At 36.0% G+C, this 16,846-nt stretch overlaps 1 protein-coding gene across 2 annotated transcripts in view; it reads left to right on the top strand.

Annotated features, from left to right (window-relative positions):
- The window catches only part of CRISPLD1 (cysteine rich secretory protein LCCL domain containing 1), a 54,511-nt gene that overhangs the window by 11,612 nt on the left and 26,053 nt on the right, over positions 1-16,846 (top strand). Inside the window, exons 3-7 of one of the 2 annotated variants that reach the window (XM_049854276.1) lie at positions 11,500-11,618; positions 11,960-12,092; positions 13,248-13,363; positions 14,246-14,346; positions 16,084-16,224. In XM_049854276.1, coding sequence (XP_049710233.1) covers positions 11,500-11,618; positions 11,960-12,092; positions 13,248-13,363; positions 14,246-14,346; positions 16,084-16,224 — 610 coding nt within the window. Of the gene's footprint in view, positions 1-11,499; positions 11,619-11,959; positions 12,093-13,247; positions 13,364-14,245; positions 14,347-16,083; positions 16,225-16,846 lie in introns of those variants that run through there. The other variant, XM_049854277.1, reaches the window with a different exon arrangement.

Genomic DNA, 16,846 nt, shown 5'->3' with positions numbered 1-16,846 from the left:
ACAACCTGAAATGCAGCTCTGTGATACACGAACATCTATGCCATTATTCCATATGCCTTGGGTTTTTTGACATTGAACAAATTTTGTCAATCATATTCTCCTTTGCAGATGCTGGAATGCCCTCTTTCCTCCTAATCAATTTATCCTCTTCCTTCAAAACTCAGCTGAATGGTAACCTCATTTTGTCTAAACCCTTCCATACAGAGATACAGTGTTAGGCATTCAAACCATCCCCCACCCCCAGCCCTTTCCCTGGTTTCCATAGTCCCTCTGTTAATTTACATCCTCCTCTCTCTCTCTCCTCTTTCTCCGGTTCTCTCTCTCCAGCCTTAAATTCCTTGGTGGGCAGTGGCTGTGTTTTAGTAATCTTTGCATTCCCCAGCCGAGTGGTGGACAGATGCTCTAAACTCAGTTTATGCTAGTTGGAGAGAGAATGTGAGCTGGACTTTGGTGAAAGGATAAAGTTTAAGTAACTGCAGAGATACAACAGTTCTGTTGGGGAAAATCTCTTATCCAGTGGCCGGGTTGTATAAATGAACAGGCCACTCAGAGTGTGGTTTCACAAAAAATGTATGGTCCTGGCACCAGGTGTTAGGATGTAGTATCTTGGATTTCTCCCCAGAGTTACCATATCAGAATCCCTAAGTGATTCATAAGCACTTTGAAGTTAGAGAGTCAGCTGTAGAGGGCCAGTGTTGGGATTGTTGTGTTGTGTACCATCAAGTAGATTTTGACTCAGAGGGACCCTACAGGACAGATTAGAATTGTCCCATAGGGTTTCCAAGGCTCTCATCTTTATGGAAGGGATTGCCACATCTTTCTCCCGCAGAGCAGCTGGTGGGGTCTAACTGCCAACCTTTGGGTTAGCAGTGAAGTTAAGTGCTTAACCACTGTACCACCAGGGCTCCTGGTGTTGGGGATGGGTAGGAAATAAGTGAGGTTGATAAGTTATGGATGGCCAGACTGGAGAGGGCCTTGGCAGTGAGATGAGATGATATAAATCAGTAGGAATACTATAGACATATAAGAATCCTGCTGGGTTAGTGACTCTGCTGCCCATTAAGACAGTGTACCTGCTATCATGCTTTCTATATATTTGTATAGTATTGAAACAGCCGGTTTAATTAAAGTCATCTATGAGTTTATCCACATGTTAAATTTTCCTTTCAAAAATTATTATTTTAATTTTAATACAATGAAGAGGCAGTTCCCTGAATTATTTGGTTGCTACTCTTTTAAGTTTTTAAGGCTGTTTTAAAATTGCTTTAAGTAAACCATTGCCGCATAGGCACCGCATCCCTGTAACTTCGTGGAGACCCTGATATGCACGTTGCCTTGAGGTACTGTTAACATTCTCAACCTGGCAATTCCTCTGTGCCCAGCAACACTACGGTTTCCTTTGAAATCTGAGCTGTGTGCATTTTCCCTATAACTACAAAGTCTTTGCAAAAATAGGTGAAGCTCCGGAGTTAAGCACCTGAAGTAATATCCTAACTGTAAGGATGGCCGTGTAGTTGTTTTCCATAGTGCTTTTTATAGCCTGTGCTCTTGCAGCATGGATTTATTGACTCATTTATTGCATTGATGTCTATTCGTTTATTGTAACATTGATAATACTGCCAACAGGGAGAAGAGAAGATGGCTTTAAGATTTTAAGACGGCTTTAATGAGGCATTAAGTTTGGAATTTGTTTCTGGAGGCTTGTGAACTCTCAAATGTGTTACTTCTGTTACATAAAGACTATTAGGGTATCTTGGAAGTCAAGTTATTGCTGTAGAAAGGATCACATTGGTAATTTGTTTCATCTGAAACACAGTTCTTGACTTAAAAAGGGAAACAACAGTGATTTGGGAGGGCTTTCGTTATGACCCAAGATGAATAAATTTACGAACCAGTTTCTCCACAAGTAGTGGAGCAGCAAGAATTAACTTTTAAAGGTGGTCTGGAGAATGAGGTGCTCTGTATGATTTTGATTCTCATCAACAATTTCCACATTCATGAGTTGGCTGAAAAATCTTGGTGTTCTTTAGCTGTGCAGAAAAATTACATGTAGAAATCTATGACTTATTAAAGTATTTTACCATATTGTTTTCAGGACTAAGCTGAAGAGAGGCTTGTTTTAGCTGTTTACTGAGAATATCTTATTGCTTTAATCAATTAATGGAGTAATTTTACTGAAGGTCCTCAGTTGAATATCTCTGTTTTGGACAATATTAAAACTTTCTTAGTGCAGAGACATGCTTAGAGATGGCTCAGGAACCATTGAGCTATGCTAGACTGAGAATTAGATCTAAAAACAACTTGGTTATGAGAGCTTGTAAATAATAAAAAAGCTTTTGCTTCTTTGTTAAGAAATGCCCTTAATTGTCACCAGAAATATTTTACATTTCTTGAGTTCTTAGGAGTGCTGTAAGCGATACAGGGTATTCTCTAAGAGCCTGTAAGTACAAAAGTATAGAGTTTTGAAAGAAATTGCAGAGACCTGTTCCAGACCCCTAATGTAACATATAAGGAAACAGAAACCTAACTTGATGTAATCAAAGAGATAAAATGAAAACCCACAAATTTAAATAGGGAAGAAAACTCTTCCAGCATGTATCATGTATTATCATTACCTATAATTTCAGTAATTTGAACAAGTGCAAGATTACTTTTATCTCAGTCTATATAAGGTAATGAGGAAAATTTCTCACTGATCTAGCTTGCATATGTACAGAAGACATACCAGTAACGGAGGTATATTTTTAACACCATCAAAAACTAAAACCACCACCCACTGCCCTCAAGTCGATTCTGACTCATAGTGATCCTATAGGACAGAGTAGAACTGCCCCCATAGAGTTTCCAAGGAGCACCTGGTAGATTCGAACTGCTGACCTTTTGGTTAGCAGCTGTAACACTTACCCACTACGCCACCAGGCTTCCTATTGAAAACTAAAGTGCTGTCCTTACTTCTGACACCATTCCAAGTTAGGTATGTACATGTATATGTCTCAAGAGAACGATGTTTGTGAAATTCATTTTTCAAAACGTATTGCAAAATGTTTAGACAGTTTTTAAAAATAACTTCACTATGTTATTTGTAATTCTCAATGGTGGAAAGGTAGGAGCAGAGCTTCTAGCCTACATCTGGGCTTCCAGCATAACTGCCTTTTCAGCATCGTCATAATTTCATTATATTACTGCTTTGACAGAAGTCAGGGACTGTTTTAAAAGTCAATATTTAATTACAAGTTATAGATGTTTAACCAATTATAATGATTTAATTCAGCTACCAAACAGTAAAATAGTCAAAAAAAATTATTTTCTGCATTTATCTTGGAAACACATCAATTTTGCAAAAAGATTATAATAAATTATTTATGTACTATATTTAGAACTTTTTAGATAATTACTTATAACAGCTATTCTATGTTCCTTTTTTTTTTTTTCCTTTTCTCAAAATGCGTTTACCTTAACTATTTAAGTACTTTCCTTTCTCAGAATGGCTCTGAAAAGGACTCTTGTAGCTTCATCCACTTAGGTGGGGTTTCTAGACCAGTAGAAAATCTTGCAATCCTATTTCTCCCTGCCTGGAATGGTATTTACCAATTAGGAAATGATAGGAATGTTTTCACTCAGCCGAATATTTCTGTGGCGTGTGGAAATGTCAGACCATGACAGCCAATTTTCTATTAAATTTCTGTATTTACTCATTTATTTATTTTCTTCATTAGTGAATCGGAAGGGCTCTATAAAATAAACTGCTTAACAACTTAAGTGTCTGTCATCTGGGATAGTCCTGTTTGGTAGATTTATTATCGTGATCCCTTCTCTAATAAGGTTACCAGTAACTTAGTTGATAAATGGATGCCCATCAAGCTCCACACCTACGCCCGTCCTCACCTTCCCACCTGTCTTTGTGATAATTTATGGGTGAAGAGCCTATTTACACAACTTTGGATCAAAGAGATACTCTCATAAACCTTGACTCTATTTACTTTAACATGATTTCAAACAATGCTGAATAATGAAGATGTTCTTTACCGTTAGATAGTCTATGTGAAATTAATGTTTCATTCTTCTTTGAAAAATAGTCTACCTTCCCCTTTAGTTTTTTGCTAACATTCTTGAAGCCTCAAAAATAAGAAAAAGTTCATCTTCAAACAAATGCTTGATGACTGACTAACATCAGTCTTCAATTCTTGTGTAATGTAATGCAAAGATAATTTGAACTTAAAAAGAATAAATAATTTCTAAGACATTACTCTTCAAATATGTAAATTTGGATAGGGCTATGCATTTACTGTGGCCAAGAAGTCATGTTTGAAAATAATCCTTTTTAAGAGAGGAAACTATTCTCAGTATTAAAGAGAATGAAAAGTTATGTCACTGATGACTGACTGGTTTTGCCTACTGTACAGTGATAACATCTTACTGGTATTCTGGCAGTATTAACTCTTAAAAACTACATTCTTGTGTGATTTCCGGCTGTCATTGACTGTTACCAGAACAGGATAGCAGGTATTCTGGTAGGAATATGAATTATATATGCTCATTCATACCTTACAAGATACAGTGGTCAGTGGAATTTTCTGTACATCTCTAGATAGTGACACAGTATCCAATTTCTACAGGTAGAATATTTTGTTAGTAAATTCACTGTGTATTTTGGGTACAATTTAGAAAAACCTTTGCAAGATTCAAAATTTCTCATACACAGACATACATACACATGAAATGATAATACCTTCACGTTTAGCTTAAAAATATTACTGGTGTCAAAGAATGTCAGTAGCATTCTAAATGTTTCTTTTAGTCATTAACCTTCATGGAACACGTTACTGTGCTCTGTGAAGGAATAACAGAGAGATGTAGTTGGAAAATAGAGTTGTCATTTTTCTATACCTCAAGTACCCATTTTATAAAGAAATGGTAATTTTAAGTGTGGTTGGGCTTTAGTCCTGGGTGAATAGTTCAGAAGAAAAACAAAAGTCCCTTAGGACATCTTGACTTAATTTACAAGCTTGAACTTAAATAAAAATGTGTAGAAACTAACCTGCATTTAAATGGGTTGGGTATGAATGATTGTTGGTCTTAAAACCTGAAATATTATGTTGTAGCATAAAAATATATATGCCATGCTGTTATCGTGTTCTGATAATATTTATTCCAGGAGAGCTAATATTTTCAGTAATTTTTTTTTTTCAACAACTCTTGATTAGTATTATCGAACTTGATCCAAAAACCTCTACTTGATTAGATTTTTTAAATACTTTTGGAATTGTCATTAATTAATATTTATTGACCATTATTAAAGACTTAAATTTTAGTTGCCTGCTCTTCTACATCAGTTCTTACATTCAAATAATGCATGTCCCTATTTTAACGGTGTTATATTTCATTCGCTATGTTTTTTTCCTACTTGATAGATTAAAAAAATAATAGAACTGATCTATAGTACATACTCAGTAATTGAATTTTTGTGCTGAAAGGAATCTAGTGATCTCCTGTTTCAGCTGACATATTTTACAAATAAGAAAACAGCCCAAGCCTTCGAATGATTTAGATTTCGTTCCAATTTCTAAACAGCAGATATATAAACAAACTTTTGAAGTATAAATTATTTATAAGTTTAAAACTGGTTGTATATCTCTCTAAAAAGGATCCATCTTAAGTTTACAGGAAAAACCAACCACAAGGGTGAATTGACCTTGAGTGAGGACTTTAAGGACTCTTCTAAAGACTTAGAGTCCTTACGTGGCATACGTGGGTATGCACTGGGCTATTAACAGAAAGGTTGGTGGTTGGAATCCACCCTGAGGCACCTCAGAAGAAAGGCCCAGCTATCTGCTTCTGAAAGGTCACAGCCGTGAAAACTCTGTGGAGCACAGTTCTACTCTGATGCACATGGGATCACCCTGAGTTGGAACTGGTTTGGTTTTGATTTTCTGTGGGCTCAGTTGGGTGGTTCTCCCAACTCACATATCTCCTGCCTGGGCTGGGAAGACTCAACAGCTGGAGCATCTAGTGGCTGTGCTTCTGGGTGGTCTCTCCACTTTGTCTTGCCAGCTCCCTCCAGAGGGTAGCCAGATTCCTAACTTGTTGGCTCTAGTCAGTCAAGATCTGTATCTTTAAGGAGAAAGAAGCAGATAGAAGCTGCACCCCCTATCCTAACCTAGCCTCAAAGGTCTCATTTTTTTTTTTTTTTTTAATGCCATGTTTATTCAAAGTGAGTCACTAACCCAGCTCATCTTGAAAGGGACAGGAGGGGATTTGACTCCATCTTTGTAGGAGGAGTGTTTTAAAATCATTGCAGTGGCTTTCAAGGTGGCTTTTGGTTTGGTTTGGTTTTGTCTTAGCTCTCTGGGAACTGTTTATGCTTTTCTTCTGATTCTTGGCAGTTCTTTGAATATGAGGTTGCTAGATTAGAAATCTCTGGATAAGCATAATTTTGCTGTGCCTATGACTAAGGCGTTATGCAAGAACCTAATTTCCAGGATTGGAGACAGAAATTTGTCTCTTAAGGCAATCTGCTTTCCAGGGATCACTACCTGGAAACTGCTTGCTTTTGAGCCATGACTGATTGTCTCTCCAACTTTTTGGTTACAAAAGGAAATCAGCGTCTTGCCCATTTTCTTAGACTTCAACCAGATTCCTTGTTTCTTACCTCGTTTGTTTGGGTAAATAATGTGACAAGCGATTTGAATTATAATTATACCTTTGTTTATTGTTAAGCATAACAAAAAAATGTGATGATAAATTAGGTCAAACTGGATGATGACGTTAAGTAATAATATACCCATACTTGGCAAATAAACTGCTTACCACACATTAGAACGCCCATTTTTTGTGTCTGTATCATGAGCCCTGGTGTGGCGCAGTGATTAAGCCTCAGCTGCTGACTGAAAGGTTGGCGGTTTGAACCCATCAGCTGCTCCGTGGGAGAAAGATGTGGCAGAAGCAGACTGCCACATCTTTCTCCCACGGAGCGGCTGGTGGGTTCAAACCGCCAACCTTTCAGTGGGTTTTTTGAGGGGTTATGGTATTCTTGTTTTGGTTTTATATCATAAAACTGGTCATCTTGAATATTTGACATTAATTCAAAATAAAAGGAAACCTTTTATGAAAATCAACTAATTTTGCTGCTCTTAGTATTTTTTGAAGTTGCTTGTTAATATACTTTTTGTGTGTTCTTTTTTGCTAGTTAAGGAAGCTTAAAGACACACTCGAATAAGAATATACTCATTCTAATTTTATAAATTGCATAAATTTATAAATTCAAATTTTGTATAAATTTTACTTTGTGTCTTTAAAGACATGCTTTTATGTATTTCAAATATGTCATCAAATGGGGAGGAATTTTCATTTATGAAAAATTATATGAATGAATAATGATACTTTCCTCACTCCACCTCACCACACCTTCTATTTTTTTTACCTCTTCCTCTTCAGTGTCTTTTCCTTACAGCTTATAGTCATGATTAGGTTTCTTTCATCCTTTACAAATCAAATCTATTCTCCCTGGACTCTGACATCCTATTTTTAGCTTCTACCCTGATTGTCTTCTTCCTCTTTAAGCTATCAACAGAGTAACCCACACTTGTTTCCTCCATTTTCCCTTTCCATTCACTTATTCACCCTCTGTGCTCTGATTTCTCTACCTGTCACTCATCTGAAACTGCTCTTAATCATGAATTCGTACTGAGCAAACCTTATCGCTCTTCACTTTGTAGCGTTTGACCTTGTTTCCCACTCTCTACTCCTGAAATCTCTTGTACTCCTATAATTAAATCCTCTTCAGTTTTTCCTTTAACCTTTGCAATGCTTATTTTTCTTCCATTCAGTTTTGCAGACCCCAGAATTTTCTTTTCATTCTTCCTCTCATTCTATATGACCTTCCTAAGAAATTCAACTCAACTTCAAAATATATATCTTCAGACAACATTTTTTTCCTCCAGAACTCCAGTCATTTATTTCTGCTCTCTATTTGGCATGTATACTGCATATATCACAGATACCACACATATCACATCTGATATATGCATGTAAATACTTAACACAGAGTTCTACTTCCATTACAAAAATCTGTTTCACTTTCTGTACTTCCTTTCCTCCAATTGGGTAACCTTATCAGGCTTCGCTTTTTCTTTCTCTTACCATCTACATTCATTTATCCACCAACTTCTATTTAAGTTTGCTCTTTAACCTGTTACTATTACCTGAGGTTGTGTCCTTGTGTTCCATTCCCAGGGCTATTTGCCTATCCTCTTAAGATGCCCAGAGTCCTAGTTAGTAAGTGATAGTGACAAGATTTAAACCCACTTCTCTCTGCCTTTCTGTTTTACCGCCATACATACTACTGTCCCTATTTTGAATCAGTGACAACTTGAACATTAAACTCAGGACATGCAAAATAATTTCAGTATTTTATAATTTTAACTATTTCTTTATAAAATAGTTAAAGTAAATTATTTTAAAGGTGTCAGTCACACTCATTGAATTTTGTATATAAAATGCATATAGATGGTGCAACCACGTTGGAAATCAATTCGGTGCTTCCATAAAAAGCTAGAACTACCATATGATCCAATAGTCTCACTCTTTGGAATATATCCTAGAGAAATAAGAGCCTTCACACAAACAGATATACGCACACCTATGTTCATTGCAGCACTGTTTACAATAGCAAAAAGATGGAAGCAACCAAGGTGCCCGTCATCAGATGAATGGATCAATAAATTATTATATTCATACAATGGAATACTACGCAACGATAAAGAACAATGATGAATCCGTGCAACAGCTTATAACATGGAGGAACCTGGAACTATTTCTTGCACTATTATAAGAATGCAAGAAATAGTTTAAACCAAGAAGAAAATATTCTTTGATGGTTATGAGGGTGGGGAGAGAGGGAGGGAGAGGGATATTCACTAATTAGGTAATAGACAAGAACTATTTTAGGTGAAGGGAAAGTCAACATGCAATACAGGAGAGGTCAGCACAACTGGGCTAAACCAAAAGCAAAAAAGTTTTCTGAATACAACTGAACGCTTCAAAGGCCAGAGTACAGAGTAGCAGGGCAGGGGTTTGGGGACCATGGTTTCAGGGCACATCCAGGTCAATTGGCATAACAAAATATATTAAAACATTCTGCATCCCACTTGGGTGAGTGGTGTCTGGGGTCTTAAACACTAACAATCGGCCATCTAAGATGCATCAATTGTTCTCAAACCACTTGGAGCAAAGGAAAATGAAAACCCAGTGCCATTGAGTCGATCCCGACTCATAGCGACTGTGAGCCCAAGAGATAGAAAAGGCCACGTAAATCAGAGACTATATCAGCCTGAGACTAGAAGAACTAGATGGTGCCCGGCTACAACGCATGACTGCCCTGACAGGGAACACAACAGAGAATCCCTGAAGGAGCAGAACAGTGGGATGCAGCCTCAAATTCTTGTAAAAAGACCAGACTTAATGGTCTGACTGAGGCTAGAAGGACCCTGGAGGTCATGGTCCCCAGACCTTCTGTTAGCCCAAGACTTGAACCATTTCTGAAGCCAACTCTTCAGACAGGGATTGGACTGGACTATAAGACAGAAAATAATACTGGTGAGGAATGAACTTCTTGGCTCAAATAGACATATGAAACCATGTGGGCAGCTCCTGCCTGGAGGTGAGATGAGAAAGCAGAGGGGGACAGGAGCTGGTTGAATGGACATGGAGAATACAGGGTGGAAGAGGAGGAGCATGCTGTCTCATTAGGGGGTGAGTAACTAGGAGTAAATAGCAAGGCATATATATATTTTTGTATGAGAGACTGACGATTTGTAAATTCACTTAAAGCACTATTTTAAAAAAAGGGTTAAAAAAAAGAAAAAGACGCAACCAAGGAAGTCACATCCAGTGGCACAGCACATTGAGTGTGCTACAGAATACTCAGGTCTTTCAACAGACCTTTGGAACTACGACACATTGAAAAATTTATCATGTCTCTGGCCTGAATGTTTTTTGAAAATTCAGATAAGAAGTCATACAGCACAAAAACAAAAGATGTTTAGACCTCCACTGCAAAAGTTTTGTAGATCTAGAAGGAAACTGGATTTTCAAACATAGTCTTTGTTTCTTCTAGGCATGTAAGAAAACACAATTTATAATAAAGAAAATGTCCAAGTACAATGAAAGTAGCAGCGGTTTTTAAAAATGTTTGACTCATACAGTAAATCATTAATGTCTTTGGAAAAAAGTTTTTAATAGCTATATTGGGGGAAGAAAAGTTAAAAATATATCCTGATAGCAGATTTGACAACAGGCAATACTTTCTATATTGTATGACATTATTTAACTGAAAATGTGTTTTGTCTTACTTGTTTTTCTATATGTAATAAAGGTAAAGCAAAGTAGAAAATTCTTTAAAAAAAAAACAAAACCTATGTTCTTGAGATGAAAAGCTTCCTCCCAAATATATGCCACGAAATATGTTCACAGACAATATCTAAAGGCAACTGTAATTATATCTCAATGTTGGAGCATTTTATTTTATTTCATGTATTTTCTAATTTTCAAGTTTTCTATCAAAATCCTAACAAACGGGCTTGAAGAAATTCCGTTTTCTCCATCAAGCCTTCTTGAACAGGGACTCTTCTTTTTTCTCTGAATTCCCATTGCGACTCTTTGTGTACACAAACATAGTACTTACTGTAGTCTTCCATGAATTATGGTTATCTTTCCGCGTGTCTATGTATTAGCTCTACAATACAATTATAAGTTTCTTGGAAAAACAAAAGCATATAGGATTTTGAAGGAATCAGATTCATTTAATTATTTGTATATTCAATAAACATTTATTAATCACCTTATCCATAATGTCAGGCAGAGAAAAATAAGGTGAAGATACCAGCCTGAGTTAAATAACTGCCCCTAGCAACTCATAGACTCATGAAGAGGTGGGCATATATACAGATACAATGCAGTGCAATAGGTACTATATAAAGGAGTATAAAAAGGCATTAAGAGTCTCAGGGAGGGAGTAGCTTACTAACAAGAACAAAGAGAACTGAAAAGGCATTGCAGAGAAAGTATAAGCTGGATTGTGAAGAAAGAGCAGGGTCTTTCTGACAAATAATTGGGAGAAGTATGTTTTAAGAAGAGGAAACAACCCCCTCTAAAACAGGGAGTGGGAGTGCTGAGAAGGTTGGACTTTATTCTATGTACAAGGGCAACCACTGGACTTGTTTATGCAAATGAATCACTGAAGCTTATTTGTGATTACTCTAAATACGTCTGAGGTAGATTGGAGGGACTAGAGATGAAGCCAAGGAGATTAATTAGGAGACTAGTGCAAAAATCTAGGTGAGAGATAGAGATGGTGAGAACCCTGGCTAAGATGTTGACTTTGCAAAGAAGTAAGAAGAGAGAAAACAAGAACTAAGCAACACTGTGTTCTGAATAACCATCCAAATTCTGTATATGCACATTTTATGTTTGTATCTGTTTTCTTTTTCTTCTGCACTGCAGACATGGGATGTAGAGTTGGAAAGATCTGCAGAATCTTGGGCTGAATCTTGTTTGTGGGAACACGGACCTGCAAACCTGCTTCCGTCAATTGGACAGAATTTGGGAGCACACTGGGGAAGGTAGCTTAACCCATAACTTTTTGTTTCTGGAAACATGTTCAAAATGAAAATGCTTATTAATTCTTCTTTGAAAATTATCAGAGGCTTGATGCCTAAAGGGAAAACAAGTAAACACAGCGCAAACAACAGAAAACAAATATTACACCAGAGTGATCAGCAGGTTTTTAGACTTAGTTTTATTTTAAATAATTGATAAATTAGCAAAGTAATGGGTATAAATATTTAAGATGAATAATTTAAACAAAAATAGCTCTCTACCAAACTTGATCAATCTACTTTGCTAGATTTGGTTTTATGTTTTTTCCAACTTTGTTTTTTTATGATTATTTTCTTTTGAATAGGTATAGGCCCCCAACCTTTCATGTACAAGCATGGTATGATGAAGTGAAAGACTTCAGCTACCCACATGAGCAAGAATGCAACCCATATTGTCCCTTCAAATGTTCCGGGCCTGTCTGTACTCACTATACACAGGTGTGTTTTAGGAATACTATATTCCTCTGAGTTAGCATAATTATAGGAGAACTTAGACTACTGAACATGTGTCTTTCTTATGTCATTTGGCATGGTTATTAATAAAACTCATAAGGTTATTGATTTATGTAAGATTAGGCTTAGACATTTCTATAAACAGTAAAAGTCATCAGAAAAATGGCCAGATGTCTAATTAAAAAGACATTATTTTAATGACTTTACTTATGAAACGTTTTTAATATAGCCCCAGTAAATGTCTGTGGAAGGAAGTTTACCACACCTTCAAAGTCAGGAGTGTTTATTATTTTTTAGAATAAAAGTACAGTTTTATTTACCAGTGACATTCATTATTTACATGTGGGTGACATTTCGTATTGGATATATTCTAAACTCCTAAATCAAACAGTTGAAGGTAAATTTAACAAGTAAAGCTCTCTAGTCTGTGTTATTACAATTTCTATGACTGATAATTAGGTAATATAAAGCATGTTCTGTATGTCTTTGTTGGAAACCCTGGTGGTTTAGTGGTTAAGAGCTACAGCTGCTAACCAAAAGGTCGGCAGTTCAAATCCACCAGGCGCTCCTTGGAAACTCTATGGTGCAGTTCTACTCTGTCCTATAGGGTTGCTATGGGTTGGAATCAACTGGACGGCAGCGGGTTTTTTTACAGGTATGTCTTTGCATGTGACAAGGTTAAGATCAGAATTGAACTACCTACCAACCAGTGGCACAGTGACAAGATCATGGTGCATAAGAAATTTGAAGACCCAAATTTTTGCTCCAGTATGTTCTGATTGAGATGGGAAATTCTCTTCCTTTGTCTGGCATAGAAATTCTTTTCCAAGTTTCTGCATAGAAATGTTAATACTGCATTTGGGTTTGTGAAGATACACATTTTGAATTTATTTGGTAAATTTGTATTTTGAAAATGCTTCTTTTTATAGACAGTAGAGTTATTTTACCAGATCTCTTTTTAAATTGAATCAAGAACTTCCCAGAGTCTCAGGAAAAATATTCTTTTTGTGATTGCCTCATTTCATTTTAAATGATAAATGCTTGTTTCTCAAGTTCAGCTTTTATATTTTCTCTCAGATACGTTGTTGTCTTATTTTGTCTTAGCCTGTGTTTTCTGAGCCTGTCTTCTCTCTAATGTAGGTGGTGTGGGCAACAAGTAGCAGAATAGGTTGTGCCATTAATCTGTGCAACAACATGAACATCTGGGGGCAGATATGGCCCAAAGCTGTCTACTTGGTGTGCAATTATTCCCCAAAGTGAGTCAACAAAAATGCTACTTTCATGTCTGTTTTTTTCCTTAACAACATGAAAATAACTTTAAAATTCTGAATTTTTCTTATTTTTCATTATGTATCATTCAGCAAAGTATATTGCATTTATCAGTTTTAATATGACAACAGTTATCACTTGCCTAATGCATAAAATCAGTGTTTAAGGGGAATATGAAAATGAAAAGTATCTTTGTGAAGTTAAAAAATCATGTATTTTATACCTCTGGTTTTACTTATTGTACTCTTGTATTCCATAAGTATTTACTAATTTTGATTTATTAGAGATTAGAAACTCTAGATTAAGAAATATATTTTCACCTATTTAAAGACCATTTGAATGATGACACTGAAAATATTACACAACTGAACTTAATGTCAAATTTAAGTCTAAAATCTGTTTTTATTAAAACAAATGAAATGCAGATGAATGTTCCATAGCATAGTTTAATGTTGTGAAAATACTCGATTTTATAATTTTTAACAGTATGCATAATGAATTGCATATTTTCAGAAGAATAAGACGGTAATCTATATTTAAACCTACTAACCAAAAAGAGGAGCCCTGGAGGCGCAGTAGTTATGAGCTTGGCTGTTAACCAAAAGGTTGGCAGTTCGAATCTACCAGCTAGCTGCCCCTTGGAAACCCTGTGGAGCAGTTCTACTCTGTCCTATAGGGTCACGATGAATTCGAATTTACTTGATGGCAATGGGTATTTAACCAAAAGGATGCTGTGCTAAAAGATATACATGTCTTAAATCTACATACCAAAATCATTATTTGGAAGATTCTCATATAGTAATATTTTGTAGCATCTTATAAATTATGTTATTTGACTGCCTCTTAATAGAGTGGATTATCTCTTTAAGGGGAAACTGGTGGGGCCACGCCCCTTACAAACATGGACGACCCTGTTCTGCGTGCCCACCTAGTTTTGGAGGGGGCTGTAGAGAAAATCTGTGCTACAAAGGTATGTGGCATTATGCTGTTATATTCAATTTGAATTATTTAATCCAACTTCTGCGTTAACTTGTGTTAAAAAATCCAAAGATACATTTAATTTTTACATGAAAAACTTCCAGAGCTCTAGATTTATAATGAAACCATTTAAAATATTTATATTAAAAAGTCTGTTATACCAGTATGTCTCTCAATTAAGCTTTCATGCTTATTCCAGGTAACCACTTCCAATTCTTTTTTAGATTAATCACAGACTGACAAGTATCTCCATATTCTTAAAAGCTGTCTTCATGTATTGTTGACAAGAGTTATTTCCATAACTGTCATCATTTTTGAAGGGATTAGCAACTGAATTTAACATAGTTTATTTTGAGTCTTTTAAAAGGTTTTAGCAAAACATCTATCCATAGATTTTATTGAACGATTTTGCATGTCTCAGTACAAACAATTTCTCATGCTGAAATAACAAAAAAAGTATAAAAGTGTTGTAAAACTATTGTAAATGTAGTGCTCTCCTATGCACTTGACCTCTTAAAAATGAAATAAATATGGTGCCCTACGTATAGCCTGTGAAGATAAAATGTATGTGACAAAGCTTTGTAGAAAATCATGCTCTTATTTGGCATTCAAGTGAGTATTTTTTATTCCCTTGTACTTTTTTTCTTAATGATGACTAAATAAAGATTAATGCAGGTGAAATGTAGCAGAAAATATTTGAAAAAATGCAACCCTTTTCAATGTTCATCAAGAAATGTGATTTTTATTTCCTTAACGACTGAATGCTCATTAGCTATAGCAGGCAGACAAGAAGTGACCATGTATTTACTCTGTTGTATTAGCCATCTTTTAATTCTTAGAAGCATTTGAAGCATTTTTTCAGTGACTGAGTGCCCATCTGTTTTTTTCTCCTCTCTATCCCCAAACCTCCAACCTATCTGCCCCTTCACTAGTTGTTGTTTGTTGCCATTGAGTCACCTTCTACTCATGATAACCTTATGCATAACAGAAAGAAATGTTGCCTGGTCCTGAGCCATCCTCATGATGGTTAGTATATCTGAGCCCATTAAGTCTGTTGAAAACCTTATGGATAACAACAGAATATTACCCTTTCATTAAGAACCACTACGTTTTACTTAATGCTGATCTTACTCTGACTTCCTATTTCCATTCCCAAAGTTCTGAGGTCTTGGACAGGCATAAAACAAGGCTGAAACACAGTAATGTACTTCTCCAAAATGTTCTACTGTCAAGCCCACGATCGAGGCCAATCTGGGGAAAAAAAAAAAAAAATTCAAGCTGAAATTACTCTCCATCTTCAACTCTGAATTTCTGCTCATGGAATTTCCTTCTGAAAAAGAAAAACCTTTACGTGTAAACTGATGTCACAAATAACAAAAACATGTCAATCATTTAGATCAAAAATTTTTTGGAGGGGAGAATTCTATATGCTGTCTTCCTCAAAATATTAAGAATATGATTTAATTTGGAAAAAACAAATTCCTGAAACACTGACTTCATTTGATCAGTAGATTTCATGGTTTCAGTATGAAAACCTAACACTGATAACATACTGCAATCTAAGAAATGTTTGGAAGGTGACAACCCTAAGTCAAAACCTTTGCCAAAGACAGTATTGTCTTCTCTAGTTTTAAATGTTAAGCAGGCACTTAGAGGTATATCAATTTTGGGATTTTTGTGTAGATGTTAACATGGGTTTCATGTCTCTTCAATCCCTTCTGTCAAACAGAAGGATCAAACAGCTATTACCCTCCTCGAGAGGAAGAAACAAATGAAATCGAACGGCAGCAGTCACAAGTCCATGACACCCACGTTCGGACAAGAGCGGATGATAGTGACAGAAATGAAGTCATAAGCACACAGCAAATGTGTAAGACCTTTGCTTTTCAGTAACATGATTCATTTATAGAAATTTAAAAAGTTTAAATAGATAGCATATCCATCTCTATTTTATTATTACTTTGTCTATTTTTAGAATGGAAAATGTTTAGCATTGGGCTAAAAAGAATGAAGCATAGCAGCTTTCTTTCCAAATTTTAAACTGCTCTTTATGTGGACTTTCCTGCTTTAAGTAATCTACAATATGTGTGGGAATCAAACTATTTATAGATAATTCTTTGTTAATGTATTTCTTTCTTGGGAATGTCAAGCTGTTAGTACTTTCTGATAGATTACTATTTTACTCTTTATATCTGGGGTGTGTATGACTGTTTAAATATCTAACTGGGCAGATAATGGTATGCCGTCATCTGCAAAAGCCAATGCTTACAGCCCAAACTTTAGAAATATGTCTGAATTAATGATTGCCATGATCCTCTGGGAAACCCTCGTGGTGTAGTGGTGAAGTGCTATGGCTGCTAACCAAAAGGTCAGCAGTTCGAACCCACCAGGCGCTCCTTGGAAACTCTATGGGGCAGTTCTGCTCTGTCCTATAGGGTCGCTATGAGTTGGAATCAACTCGATGGCAACGGGTTTGGTTTTTTAACGGCATG

The sequence above is a fragment of the Elephas maximus genome, chromosome 15 (assembly GCF_024166365.1).
Source record: "Elephas maximus indicus isolate mEleMax1 chromosome 15, mEleMax1 primary haplotype, whole genome shotgun sequence".
NCBI lineage: Eukaryota > Metazoa > Chordata > Mammalia > Proboscidea > Elephantidae > Elephas > Elephas maximus.
Note: the sequence above shows the minus strand (reverse complement) of the source record. Positions and strands in the feature narration are given on the sequence as shown.